Here is a 14,850-nt window from a genome sequence, read left to right as displayed (position 1 = left end):
TCTCAACACCCTGCTTCATTCCTTTGTGTGCTCTACTGAGTCCCATACCGTTCTGTTTAGCTTGGCATCTTTTTGTTACCATCTTAAAAGTAGCTTTACTATCAGCTCGTTCTGCCAAATCAAGTCTGAGAAAATGTGCTGTGCTTGTTCCATTAAAAATAAAACTTAGCACAGTCCTTTATTTCATGAGATTTAAGGATGACTTCCATGGCAAAGACCATAGCCTTGACTAGATGCACTTTTGTTGGCAGGGTGATGTCTTTGCTTTTTAGGATGCTGTCTAGATTTGCCATAGCTTTACTCCCCAGGAGCAAGCGTCTTTTAATTTCTTTGCTGCAGATACCAAATACAGGTGCTTATTTGTTCAATTTGTAAGCATGTTAAATAATATTTCCCCTCCCCATCTCCCTTCTGTCATTTCACAGGAAGCAAAAGGAGATTTTTCAAGGTGAGTTTTGTCTGAACCTTTATCATCTAAAATTCTTTAATGAGAGTCTGATGACCATTCAGGAGCAGATATGCCTTTTAATTTATACAAGCAAATCTCTTAAATCTGTAATTTGTTAATTGTTATGTATCCATATCATTTATCCCCAAAATGTACCTTTAACTAGACAACACGAGCTCCCAGAGGAGATCAGGGCCCTGATGGAGCAAATCCGCAGGGCCTGCAAAAGGGAGCTCTTCTACCAGGTATTTGGTTGAGATCAGGTGACCAGCAACATCTACAGGGCCCCTGCTCCCTCCCTCCCAGAATTCCTCCCATGTGTTCTGCTCTGGACTGTTTGCATCGTTATACTATGTTATAGTTTAATGTTAATATTATTATTATGACAAACTAAGCTCCATGTACTGTTTTCTGTGTTTTATGTAAACTGCCCTGAGCCTCAGGGGAGTACGGTATATAAATACAAGAAATAAATAAACAAACATAGATACAGGAAATAACTGTATGCATTGGTTACAGTTGTTTTGGTAACCACAGGAAATAGAACAGAACAGTAGAAAGAAATATCCTTTGCTTTCTAAGCTACAACTATTTTAGGATTAGAGTTCTCCTTCTTGAGTAATTTAAAAGATCAATGAAAAGAACAAGATGACAACAAGAACTGGTGGTGTAGAAACCTAAGGGACCACCTAACTGACTATATCTCCCCCCCCCCCCGAGCACTTTGCTCAGCCTATAAGAACCGGCTGGTGATCCTTGGCCCTAGAGAAGTACATCTGGGCCCCACCTGGTGGAAGGAGCTCCCAGAAGAACTACTGAGGAAGTTCCTGAAGGGTCTGAAAGACGGAGCTCTTCTGTCAGGCTTTTGGTTGGGGCCAGTAAACGACTAAGCAATACCAACTGAACAGTCCCTCCATACTGAGTTCTAAAGTAGAGGGCTTTGCATCCATTCCAAATTTGAAATTTTTAATTCACCCCAAAATACATTCAGTCTTTTAGACTGAATAAAATGCACCAGAAGACTGTGAAATACTGAAATGCACCATAAATGTCCCCTCTGCAAACTTTAGGGATGTGAGAGTTGTCAGGACAAATTTCTATGACCCAGGTGCACTGCCATTCTGTGTGTTTGTCAATGAAATACAAGCCTGTTCTTGCTTTGCCTTCTCAATCTGAAACCTTCCAGTTTAGCTGAGTCATTACTGTACTGTATGGTTGCGGGACCATGAGAAGTATTTAGATGTCTTATCGTATGGGTTTACTGGAGCAGGCCCAAGGGAAAGATTGTTGCCAGATGGTGTCAGCAGCAAAATACAGTCTTCTGAACTTGATACAGCAATATTTAGACTTTAGAACATCAGTTGCTTTTTGAACATGCATGAACAAATGGAGATCAGTGTACATTTGCAGATACACATTTTTGTGTGTAACACCTTTTCTGTCTAGATCCCCTTATTTTCACACATGGTCCTTTCCCTCTTTCTCATACGCTCAATGTGCACTTAAACGCAGTGGTTTGCATATCTCACAGCAAATATTCATGTGCACATGCTACCCACAAACAGTCAGTCAGTAGCCTTTAATTGGCATAAATATCTACAAGTACTACATATATCAGTATAGAAGATGTTTGTTTTTTGTTTGTTTGTTTATTAGATTTTTAGCCCACCACTCCAGAGACTTGTGGCGGGGTACAATATAAAACCCCCAAAGAACATGATAAAACCATGTCCCATAATAGAACATCACTAAAAAAGAAGATAAAACAAGATTGCCAGTATAGTCCCTCCCCCCATCCCTGCAGGCATCTACCCCCCAGGGTGGGATATGCTGGATGTTACCACGTAGCCTGAGGAGGGTCCTCTGTTGTTCTTGGCTCTGACCTCAACCAAAGGCTTGGCAGAAGAGCTCCATTTTGCAGGGCCTGCAGAACTCTGATAGCTGCCGTCTGCCAGGAGCTCATTCCACCAGGTTGGGTCCAGGACTAGAAAGGCCCTGGCCCAGGTTGAGGGCCAGGATATAGATATACTACTTTCTCACCCACAGCATTCACACGCACAACTGCATTGCCAGCTCTGGGTTGGGAAATACATGGAAACATTGGCAGTAGAGCTGGGAGTGGGCGAGATTTGGGGCAGTGTTACCCACCACATCAGTAATGTTGCCTTTTCTAACCTGAACCTCTTTCTGCCAACAATACGTATCTTCATATATCCAAACGTTTGTGATGCTGTTTTCAAACATGAAACAATCACAGATGTTCAGTTGCCAAGCTAATGGCTCAGAAGAACTCATTTTAGTTAGCTAAAGCTTAGAAATCATTTGTAGGCCACAATCCTATATACATTTCCCTAGGAGTAAGTCCCATTGAATTTAGTGGGATTTTCTTCTGAAAAACCTGCTTAGAACTTCTCCTTTAGTTTCCGACCTAGATGTTTTCTGCTTTTTTTCATTGATGAGTTTGTTTGTTTGCTTGCTTGTTACTTATCTTGGGGCGGTTAACCACATAAAACTGGATACAAATAACATTACAATCAACAATCATAAATTAAACCACTTAAAACCATTTAACATTCAGTTATGTTACCGCACCAGTACTTAAGGCTGTTGCCTACAATTATTTCTTGTTTATTCCAGGGGAGGGCTCACTGCAGGAGTTTATGTTTGGGCAGGGAAACCAATAGGCAAAATCAAAGGTTTCTTCCCTGTGGATCTAAGAATTGTATGCTTTAACTTGGTATCTCATTCAGTTCACTATAACGATATCAAGTCCAATAAAAGTGAATCTGAAAACAACATAAAGTATACCTTTTGAAATGTAGTCTGCTTTTGGACCATCATGAGAAAGTTAGTGAGAAGTTTCAGAACTTCTGAAAGGGAAATTCTGAGGAAAATGCATGTGTTTAAGTGTATATTACATGCACCTCTTGTGGTTCCAAGTCTGGTTTTATGGTGCTTGAACTTTGTTGAGTGCTTTCGTGTTCAGGCTTGTGGTACTGGCTGTCTTACCATTTGAACAAAAGATGAGAACTCAAAATCTGTCGCTCATCAAGACAATGTATGATTCTAACTGAACACACAATGGGAAGTTTCAAGATATTTTGCCACCTCAAATAAGAGACACCCATTTCTTCCTGGATCCATGCCATTGCCAGCTGGATTGAAGCCCAGAGCAGGGGCTCTGCTTGGCCTGGTTGGTGGCAGCACAGACTAAAGAGCACATGCCAGTCCCCTCCTGTCCTGGCAATGGCTGGGAGCCAGCCCAACCCTGCAGTGTATCAGCACCCTCTTGTACCAAGCAGCTGCTTTGTTGGCTGGCTAAAGAACTGGCCCTGTCATGAGAAAACTGTATAGACAGTAGGATTAGGAACTCTCTGGTTTTGATTTGACAATTCTGTGAAACTATCAAAACCCCAGTTAGAAGAGCCACAGTTTGTTCAGTTCTCCCCACACGCACAGACACACACACAGCAGTTCCACAAAAGGTTATGGGAAAGCACTGAGTATTTTGAAATCGGTTGTGTTTCCGTGGATCAGTCTGGACAAGCTAGGTACACATTTTCTATTATTCTTTCCTAGGATAATCTATGTCTTACATTCCAGTGAAACCAGTGGCAAGGTTCATGTGGCTTTTCCAGGCAGTGGCAACAGCAGAAGAAGTCTGCAGTCTGTTTCACAGGGCTGCTGTCTGTCCTCTAATGCAAATGAAAACCTAAATCAACTTGCAGCAAAAAAAGAGAAAGATTTAATTATTTTCATTATTTTCATTATTTTCATTTTATCATTTTTATTTTATTATTTTTATTTAGATTTAATGTATATTTTAATTTAAAATTATGAATGTTGAATGTGAACTCTTACCTTAAAAATTAGATTTATATATATATATATATATATATATATATATATATATATATATATATATATATATATATATATATATATATATATATATATATATATATATATATATATATATATATATATATATATATATATATATATATATATATATATATATATATATATATATATATATATATATATATATATATATATATATATATATATATATATATATATATATATATATATATATATATATATATATATATATATATATATACACACACACACACACACACACACACACACACACTAGCTTCAAAACCCGTTCACAAGAACAAGCGTTGAAAGCGTCCTCCCAGTGAGCTTCCTGGCTGCTTTCCAGGCCGCTGAGAAGCACTGAGGGTGAGGGGGGTGGTGTGGGGGAGAGGGAGCGTTTCCTGGGGGCCTGGCAAGCACACCCGGTGCCTCTGCGAGGTCCCAAGTGTGCTTGCCAGGCCCCCGGGAAGCACTCCCTCTGCTTCTCTTCCCCCCCCCCCCCCACACACAGCCTGGCCTTTTACCTGGGGCCCTGCAAGTGGAGCGACGGAGTCACAGACATGCCTGGCTCAAACAGCCAGGCACGTCTGTGAGGCAAGGAGTGAGGGCTTGATGAGGGAGGGCAGGAGCTGTAGGGCCAGGGCCAATCAGGGTGCAGCTGGCTGCACCCTGATTGGCCCTAGAGAGGCCAGACCGTTCGTCCCCCAAGGCTGTTTCACAATTATTAAGAGGCACCAAATGGATATGTATGTGTGTTTGTGTGTGTATATATCTTGGATATTGTTTCTGTGCCAAACATTTTATAAGCTGTCAGTGTATAAATAGCAGATACCGTAAGATCCTAAAGAGCATTGTGTAGGAATGATTAAATACTTCCACATAGCTAATATAAATCAACATCACAGAAGAGTCCTCTTGAACAACTGCCATGGAACAATCTTCCTTCGGCCTTCCGAGTGAGAAAACGTGATCAAGCAGAAGGTCCCAAAGGGCGCTAATCAGACAGAAAGAAAATCAGAGGGGGGTAATTTACTACTGAACAATGTATTTACATAACGTGCAGTCTGCAGTTCTCATTCCTTGTAATGAACTGGTCGTTAACCAATTACTGCTCATTAATGAATGCTAGAAATCTTCGCCCTGGCTCCACTGCAATACTGAAGGTAAACATTACACTTCTGCATTGCAGCCCCACTATCCATCTTCAGCAGCTCAGCAGAGACACTTAGTAAATCACTTTTTTCCCCTTCTGCCTGGAGCTGCAAAAGCACATGGCTTAGCAAACTCCTGGCAGGCCACCATGAATGACTGAGTGGGCTCTGTGTGGCTTGGAAGATCCCAACGTTGTGCGGGCCTGAGGCAGAGAGGCGTGAAAGCTGCCATTCTAACCCTCAATGCTGATGAGACACAACACTGCAAGGCACTGAAGATCCCCCCCTTCCAAACCTTCCCAGTGTGGTAAAACCCTGCTAAACTTTGCCACCATGTTCCTACCAGCTATGCCCCTGATAATTCAAGTGAGCACTTTCCACAGCCCTCAGGTGGCAACTGCAAGCATTTGTTAGCCTGTTTTGCTAGCCCAACTCTGTTGCAACATGGCCTAAAACTTCTTGTTAGACTGTATGAAAATTACTGCGGTAGCACACGTGTCCTGCTAGAACAAGAGTCCCCAACATGGTGCCCAAAGCAGCTAATATCCACCTACTGTTTACCAAGAGCACATGTTAGAGAGAAGGAGACAGCCCGTTTGGATTTTTAACTGAAATTATAGTGAATTTTAGGATTTTATATGCTTACTGGTTTCATGGCCATGGGACTTAAGTGGAGGAGGCAGAAGTATTTTATTTATTTCAATTTGTTTATAGTTTTATAGTCACTTAATGTACAGAATCAGATGCAAAGAATTATGCTCACCTTTGAAAGCCCAAAGATTCCAGTATTATTATTGTGCTAAAAGTTATTACTGTTCAAGAGTACCGATTTAGCCTTCGGGGAGGGGGGGGGGGGCGGCAGCCGGCCCCGGGAGCGGCCTTGCCATGGCGAGGCCGCTCCCGGGGGCGAGAGAACGCCGATTTGGGCTTCAGGGAGGGTGGGGGGGCGGCAGCCGGCCTTCTCTCGTCCCCGGGAGTGGCCTCACCGCAGCGAGGCCGCTCCCGGGGCCGAGAGAAGACCAGCTCCAAGCGCCCATTTTATTAAAAAATAAAATGGCCTTTATTTCTAGTGGTGACGTATTTCAGTAAGCCCTAAAGGAAAGGAGGAGGAATTGCATAGATGTGAGCACCAGGCTGATATTCCTAGAAACTGCTACTTTGGGAAGAAACTTTCAGAAGTGGGTTAATCAGGGGGGGGGGGGGTCTTGTTTTTCATGCTCTGCCCAGATTTCCTGACAGGTTCTCTCTCTCTGAAAATGAACTTCTGTGGCTTGTACAAGTCAGAGTTGGCGTTCTGAAACTGAGGGGGAAACCATCCATACTTTACTTCTTTTCTCTGATTTTGATACTAGAATGGAAAGGTTACTGGACTCCCTAATGCAAAATAAACAAAAGAAAGAAAAAAGAACAATCAGTGTCTTTCATTATGGAAGAACAGATGTTGGGACCAGAGCAGTCAACTAGCTGTAACAAACCTTGAATTTCTTATAGACTGACTTTCATTTCTCGGTCCTCTTTTTTCAGCAATGATGTTGTAAGGACTGACTTAAAGAAACTTCCAGCGCTTCCAACACAAGCACTTAAGGAGCACCCATCTCTGGCTTACTGGTAAGCTTTCTATGTGTTTACAACCTTTTGTACTCTTGTTTGTGCTGGGTACAGTCATAAGATCAGGACAACATATACAAATTTATATCGGTTGTTACCATTTCTTTTGAAGAACTGTAGGCATTGAAATTTAATAAGTAATGCTAGAATTTCCCTGTTTAAGATGCCTACATCCTTACAGCATTACATTTCTGTGGATCCCTGAGAAAATGGAGTAACTATTTAACAGTTTTGTTAGAGTTAATGGGAGACATGGCAGAGAGCTGGGTATTTCTCTGTCAATAGGAACTGTGTTCAGCGGGTGCACCTCCCCCCCCCCACGGCTGTGCCGGGAGCGATCAAGCTGATCTCTCCCGGCCTGCGGGTGCCTGCGGACACAAACATGCCTCCCTCTCCCCCCCCCCCCAGACCAGTTCCCGGTCCAAAAAAGGTTTGGGGACCACTGATTTATATGATAGGGATCCATTTCGGCATGATTAAAACTGAGGGAAGCAAATTCCCAACCTTGGTCATAATAGTTACATCAGAGGTCTTGGCATGGTGATCAGGATAATGTCAAATATAAATCCATCATAACAGATTGGGAACGTGGATCTGAATGGTGAGATGAGAAGAGTTGGTTATTATATGCTGCTTTCTCTACCCAAAGGAGTCTCAAAGCAGCTTACAGTCACCTTCCCTTTCCTCTCCCCACAACAGACACCCTGTGAGGTGGGTGAGGCTGAGAGAACCCTGATATTACTGCTCATTCAGAACAGTTTTATCAGTGCAGTGGTGAGCCCAAGGTCACCCAGCTGGCTGCATGTGGAAGAGTACAGAATCAAACCCGGTTCTCCAGATTAGAAATCCACACTCCTAACCACTACACCAAACTACACTACAGCAAAGATGAGGGATATTAATGACATGGAATAGGAGGTTCTAAGTCTTGAATTTCACCTTTCAACACATAAAGGGGAAGGTGGAATGGAAAGTAACTCTTTGACTGGCTCCAAGGATGTTTTTTGAAGGACCAAATCTTTTTGATGAAGATGGAGGTGTGACAACTTTGATTTGGAATGCTTTCCAAAAGTTTGTGTTTATGCTGACCCTTTTTTAACAGCAGCTCTGAGGAGCTGCACTCTACGAACGTAAGGATGGAGCTCTTTGTGTTCCCGGTAATCTTGCTAGTCAGGTTTGGTCTTGGAACCACTGGGATTGAGGATCCTTGGATTCATCTGTCAGTAGTGGAACAACATGGAGAAAAAGCACATTGGAATTAGGAAGCCCATTGGAATTAAGAGTCCCACAGAGGGAAGGAATTGTCAAGCTATGCTATTGCCCCACTGAGAAAATGGCAGTGGGCAAATTTAATAAACCTTTACCAAGAGACAATCTGAATGTTGTGAACCTTGATGACATACACAATCAAGACAGAGTTGGGATGAACAACTCAGCATGCGTGGACATTGTGGAACATTAGTCTAAATATGCATAGGTGTTCTCTCTGAATAGGATGCAATTCTTTGGGGGCTGCCTTCTGACTCTGCCCCCTCAGTGGAACTGAAGAAGTTCCATCAGGGCCCTCAGCTCTCCTGGGAGCTCATTCCACCAGGCCAAGGCCAGGTGAACCTCACGAGGGCAAGGGACCTCCAACCTGTACATTCCTGCAGGCAGCATAGGAGGTTAAACGGTCCTTCAAATACATTGGGCCCAGACTGCGCATGGACTTAAAAGTCAAAATCAGAATCTTGAACTCAGCACTACCTGGATATGGGCTCTCCATCCACAGAATGTTGTAGCTTGGGTCCCTATGGGGATCCAGAGGAGAGCGCATTTTGCTTTCCCAACTGCACTCGAGATTGGAGACTTGATAAAGTTCAAGGTTTGACTCTCACCTTCAGAGCCCAGAATATTCTGGAACCCTGGTATCTACAGCAGAGGTAGTCAACCTGTGGTCCTCCAGATGTTCATGGACTACAATTCCCATGAGTTCCTGCCAGGAAATGCCTGATCTACAGGACCACATCTTCTGCTATGTGCCTCATAGAGCACTGTGATTGAATGACCAGAATTGCACAGGATCCCCACCCCCCAAAAAAGGTAAAACAGGCCACAGCTAGGGTCATGGCTTTTTCAGCCCCACTCCTGGCCTGGTGGAATGCTCTACCTAATGAGATCAAGGCCCTGTAGGATATTTTAAAAAGTTCCACAGGGCCTGTAAAACTGAGCTGTTCTGCCAGGCCTACAGTTGAGGTCAAGAAAATAATATCTATAATATTGGCTTGAGAATCCATCCACCCTACCCAACCCACTAAACTCCTCAATATCAGTTAGTCCCCCTCTGTACGGATATACATTGAAATAGCTTTTAACTAATCTGTCTAATAATTTATGAAAAATGAATTAATTGATTGTTTTAAACTTGTGAGTTGCCCTGAGCCAGACAGGGAAGGGCAGCATACAAAATTATGTAGTAGTAGTAGTAGTAGTAGTACATCACACATGCCAGACAAGCTGGCCATTTGTGATAGGGAAGGTACTCTTTAAATTAGGTTTCTTTCTCTTTTTTAACTGCAGTATCATGCTTCTGTGACTTGGCAAAACTCCACTATATTAACCAAATATTCCAATACCTCCTAGCTTATGAAAGTTTATGCCTCCATAAATGTGTTGGTCTTCACAGTATGGCTGCACTCCTTTTTGTTTTTGCACATGTAATTGATTATTGGATTACTTTTCAGCAAGGCTTATAACTTTTTAATAGAAAAGATATTCTATCAGTTAGCTTTAGTTTTTTGCTCTCTACATGTAATTCTGCAAATATTTTTGAGATTCCTTGAGCTGGTTGCTACCTTCCATAAGATATCTTTTCTGCAAAAGAAGTGCCTCCATATTATATCAGCTGTGCCAAAGAAATGCAATTCTGTTTCTCTTCTATGCAGTGAGGACCGTGTGATTGAGCACTACAAGAAGCTAAATGGCCAGACGAGAGGTCAAGCCATTGTTAAGTAAGTTGGGAAGGGGAATTTGAAAAAGAATTGTAAAGAATTTGAAAAGTGGCTCTCTAGTGTATAGTATAATATATAAGCCAGCATTTTTAATGTAATTAATAATAGCAGTCTTGTTGTGGTGCTTAAATGCCCAGGAGAACTGAAACTTTTTTCGTATTTATTTGGGTAGGCTTCCCCAGTAAATCTATACACTGCTTTTAGACCACCCTGGGTGTCCTTCCTGGGTGCCATCTCTCCCCCACCCCTCTCTCTCTCTCTCTCTCTCTTCCTCCCTCCCAATCCAGCCCCTGTTTGCTGACTAGCTACTCCTAGCTACTCCTAGCTAACTGTGATCTAACTACGGTGGCATTTACACCGTAAATGCAAGTTACACAGCAGATTCTTCTTTTTGCATTCATTAGGCATGCATATTGACATTGGAGCATCTTCAAAGGAATATTCTGTGCATCTTCCTCTTTCAGTTGCCATTTTATTTATTATTTATTTTATTTTGGGGATTTTTATCCCGCCACTCTCCAGAGATTCATGGCAGGTTACACAAAAGACAGAATTAAACCCCAATAAAATAAATTACAATCCCCAATACCAAAACCCAGAAAGCCCCCTAAAACTCATTAAATGGTGGCATAATCCCCAAACCTTCCCCAGTTTACAGTCAAACCACCACAGGTACAGGATCGCAGAGTATAATAGCTCTGGCCAGAGGAGGGGCTCCAGTTTATTTTTTTACCTGCATGTTTCTGCACATGCATCTGTAGGGTTTTTTGAGACCTTTAATTGAAAAACATTTAAAATTGGAGAATGATATAACTGTATAAATGGTATGGTGTGCTAGCACTATAGCTTTATAGAAATGTCTAGTTTTAGAATCCCTCAAAAAGCCTGTAGCACAGCAATGAAAATGGCAGCCATGAGAAGTTATTGGAAGGAAATGGTTCTCAAGTGGGCAGGAACTTTGAGCTTGCAAACCTTCCTGTCCAGATGGCATGCTGAGACACACAGACTATATTCTTTCCCAAAAGATCATTAGCAGAGAGCATACCAAGGATGGAAATAACTAGGGGTCTGCAAAGAAACCTTGGTGTTTTTCAGGTTTGGGTATACTGAACCCCCAAAATATTTGTATTTCCCAATGTTCCAGAATCTCAATACCGGTATGATATTAGGATTCAAAAATAATCAGGAATGCTGAATGTTTTTGTCTCTGTGAGTTCAAGGCTTGTAAAAAGACCAAGATTCCTTACTGCCTTAGAATCAGAGTTCACACCAAGCTGGGAGGTCGAGTGGCTTGGAGTGAATTGACTCTGAGACAGTTAAAGGGAGAGAGTTCCTTTGTTCACCTCCTTCCAGGTCTACTCCCAAACTATGCCTAGCTACCTGGCCACCTGCCTTGGCAATGTCCCTCCTCTCCAGCCTAGATCATTGCATATGCCAAAGGGAGTTCTCATCTCCACCCAGGGTGCACATGCACCCAAGCTGGCTGGTACCCAGTACCCTCCACAGAACAGGTCCAGGGTTTCCCTTGGTTGCAGGTACTTCCTGAGCTAGGTACTCCATAGCCGAGGCCGCTATCTCATCCACAGCCCTGGCTATTTTTCCCTTTCACACACCTTTAGATTCTTACAGAAGTTCACCATCTGTCATTGTTTTCCCTATAAGACATTTAAAACTTGGATCTAAAAACCTCTATCATCCACCAAGTTAGAGATGACATACTAATATGCTTTTGTGTCCCCTCTCATTATTTGAATCCTGTTATACTATTTACTGGTGACTGCATTTATTAAGCAGAGTACTTAAATATTTATAAATTTGTACTCTTCCCTTCAATCTTTTGCCACTTGAAACCTCCATGTGCTGTTTTTTATGCTTCTTTCCTTAGTTACATGAGCATTGTAGAATCCCTACCAACATATGGAGTTCATTATTATGCAGTCAAGGTATGTGTCAACTGGAAATTGTTCTTAGATGTAAGGAACAGGTTGATAAAGAAAAAAGTGCGCTATTTGTTAATGAAAAAATATGCTAGCTTCAATAACTTCATATTCATGTATTTTGAACTGTGATCAATAATTAGTGCAATGTATTGCAAAAGTTTAGATCTTTAGATCAAGTCTTAGATCTTAACCTTAGCCTTCTTATGTGTTTTAATTGCAACCTTACTAATTTTGGGAACTTAATTATATAGCTATAGATTATTATACTTGTCAACAAAATTCAGTGTAGAAATTATACATCTAATCAAAAATGAACTTGGAGGCTTGCAGGGCAACTTGAATTGGATGGAAAGGTGGCATAGAAATGTTTTATATTTTTAAAAATTGTTTCTTGATAGGCTCTTGGAAAACTTGTCTAAGGTCTTCTTAGTAAACACTGGCCCTTCAGTTTGCAAGACCTGAGTATGGCTGCCAATGACAGGACATGATGGAGGTCATAACTTGTAGACTGCCCATATGTCATAAGTGACTTGATGGCACATAGCTCACACATTACATGGAGACATATGTTGAAAGGCAGAAAATATTTACAAGAGATTCCACAATCCCCTTGCCAGGGGGTATCTGATAAGGTCCCTACTAATACTAATTCCAATGTGAAAGACGCCTCTGTTTGTCTTTAGGGTGGAATGAGCAGAAGGAAGAGGGAGGAGAGGCCAGATTTGCCCCCTTCTCAGTGCAGCCCCCTGACCCACATGGCTCCTAGGACTCCACGGGACAACTTTCCCGTGGTCAGAAAGGACTAGAGCTGAGAAGAAAGATCTTCAGTCTCTGGACTGGATCCAACGCTTGAGAAACTTAACAACAAAATGAACAAAAGAAAAGCTGTGGTTATGATTAATTCCCTAGTGTATCCAAATATAACCTAGAACTCTATAACCGTAAAGACACAATAATACAACAATCAATGAGAGCAGGTTCTACTGGGGTCAGGTCTGAGTCCAGGGCTTGTTCTGCACATGGGAGATAATGCACTTTCAATGTGCTTTTGCAGCTGGAGATGTGCAGAACAGGAAAATCTGCTTCTAAGGTGCATTGAAGGTGCATTAACCCTTGGGTGCAGAATGAGCCCAGGACTGTCTTACCCACCAGGGTTGCTTTTAGTTGAGCAAGTGTCCTAGAATAGAACCTGAGAACAGAACAAGAGGGTTTCTTTTCACCCAGTCCCCATACTCTGCTGGGCTAATTACATGTTCCCCCCTGCCAGGAAATGTGTGTGACGCGTCCTCTATGGCTGCTCCTGTGAACACCTTTTAAATGCTTCCTTAAGGGAGGGCCAACCCAGGGTTCAGCCAGTCCTCCTTCCCCAACCCAGTCCTGGTGTGTGACAAATAATGGGAGAATGAACAGATTGTGTTGAGGACACAACCTCAAATGCCAGAGTTTTCATCATCACAACTGCCTATATATACCAAAGAAATATGAATAGCCCAGAGGGCTGAAATGATCGCATATTTTGCTCCTGCCATAAATTACCATATTTCCTTGCCGAATTCCCATTGGTACTATACTGATTGGTACTATACTGATTCTATGTGTGTTTCCCCCCTCTACCTTCTAGGACAAGCAGGGAATTCCTTGGTGGTTAGGACTTAGCTACAAGGGAATCTTTCAGTATGACTACCATGACAAAGTGAAGCCAAGAAAGGTAAGCATAATTTATGAAAAGGCATTAAATATTGTGTACTGGTTAAATGGCAGATAGGATGATGGGTTAGTAGTGCTATTCCTCGTTTCCTATTCCTTGGATTTGGTTTGCTAGTTTGTCAGGATTATGTTTCTCTTAATGATAATGATGCCTGAAGAAACAACACAGAACCCATGGTTTATTGATGAGCTTGAATTTGGCTGGGAAGAGCAACATTATCAATGTTCAGACTGTATAATTATATTTACTGTAGCCTGCTCTTTCAGAGGCATCAAAGGCTAATGCAGATTTGATGCCCCGTGTTCAGCGTTAGTATCTGTGATCCATGGTAGATAACAGTTGATTAAGGGTTGGATGGGGCATCTCTTGCCAGGCCTCTTCAAGGAGTTGTGAATGTTTAAATTACTCAGGCATTTGAATGAATATCTCATAAATGCTAATGACTATATGGGTGCTGCCACCCTTCTTTTTAGGAAAACAGCACTGCCTGAGTGTACATGCTGCAATCCCAGATAACCTTGGGCATAAATAAAAAAGACATTGTGCATTCTCAGAAGATTTCCTAGGGTTGCCAGCTCCAGCTTGGGAAATACCTGGAAATTTAGAGGGGAGGGGTGGAAGCTGAGGAGGGTAGAGTTTAGTGAGGGGACAGATTTTAGCAGGATATAATCCCATTGAGTCCACCTTCCAAAGCAGTCATTTTCTTCAGGGGATATTGTTGCCTGAAGATCAACTGTAATCCCACCTGGAGGTGGGCAACTCTAGCTGAACCCCGGCTTGCTACAAAAGGAAGGCTCTAGATGTAGCTCTGTATTCCTTGCTCACCTGAGCAAAGGTCATGGCAGCCATCAATGTCTGGTGATTAGGCCCTGGAGATTGAGGGGAGGATTCTTCTGGGTCCCACAAAGAGCAGAGGTTTCAGGGTACTACTACCTAACCCAGCCCAAACCTATGAGCAATATTTCAACATTCCAGAGCAACTGAGAATCTATAAGTTGACAGATTTTTTGTTTTTTTAAATGCGGGAGAACAAGGCAGGGGACAGAAGGTCATCTAGATCTGGGATTTTGCAAATGCTAGAAACATCTTTCGACACTGAACAACAGATTTTATTTTCTTC

The 14,850-nt window shown here is 42.2% G+C and overlaps 1 protein-coding gene across 8 annotated transcripts in view; it reads left to right on the top strand.

The window, feature by feature from the left end:
- The window catches only part of FRMD4A (FERM domain containing 4A), a 406,427-nt gene that overhangs the window by 320,922 nt on the left and 70,655 nt on the right, over positions 1-14,850 (top strand). For all 8 annotated transcript variants that reach the window (XM_077337977.1, XM_077337979.1, XM_077337975.1 and 5 more), the window contains 5 exons: positions 426-448; positions 7,009-7,092; positions 10,017-10,082; positions 11,968-12,025; positions 13,644-13,730. In XM_077337977.1, the coding sequence (XP_077194092.1) occupies positions 426-448; positions 7,009-7,092; positions 10,017-10,082; positions 11,968-12,025; positions 13,644-13,730 (318 nt within the window). The remainder of the gene's footprint in view (positions 1-425; positions 449-7,008; positions 7,093-10,016; positions 10,083-11,967; positions 12,026-13,643; positions 13,731-14,850) is intronic.

Source organism: Paroedura picta, chromosome 5 (genome assembly GCF_049243985.1).
Source record: "Paroedura picta isolate Pp20150507F chromosome 5, Ppicta_v3.0, whole genome shotgun sequence".
In the NCBI taxonomy this organism is placed as follows: domain Eukaryota; kingdom Metazoa; phylum Chordata; class Lepidosauria; order Squamata; family Gekkonidae; genus Paroedura; species Paroedura picta.
This window is presented reverse-complemented; position numbering and strand designations above follow the sequence as displayed.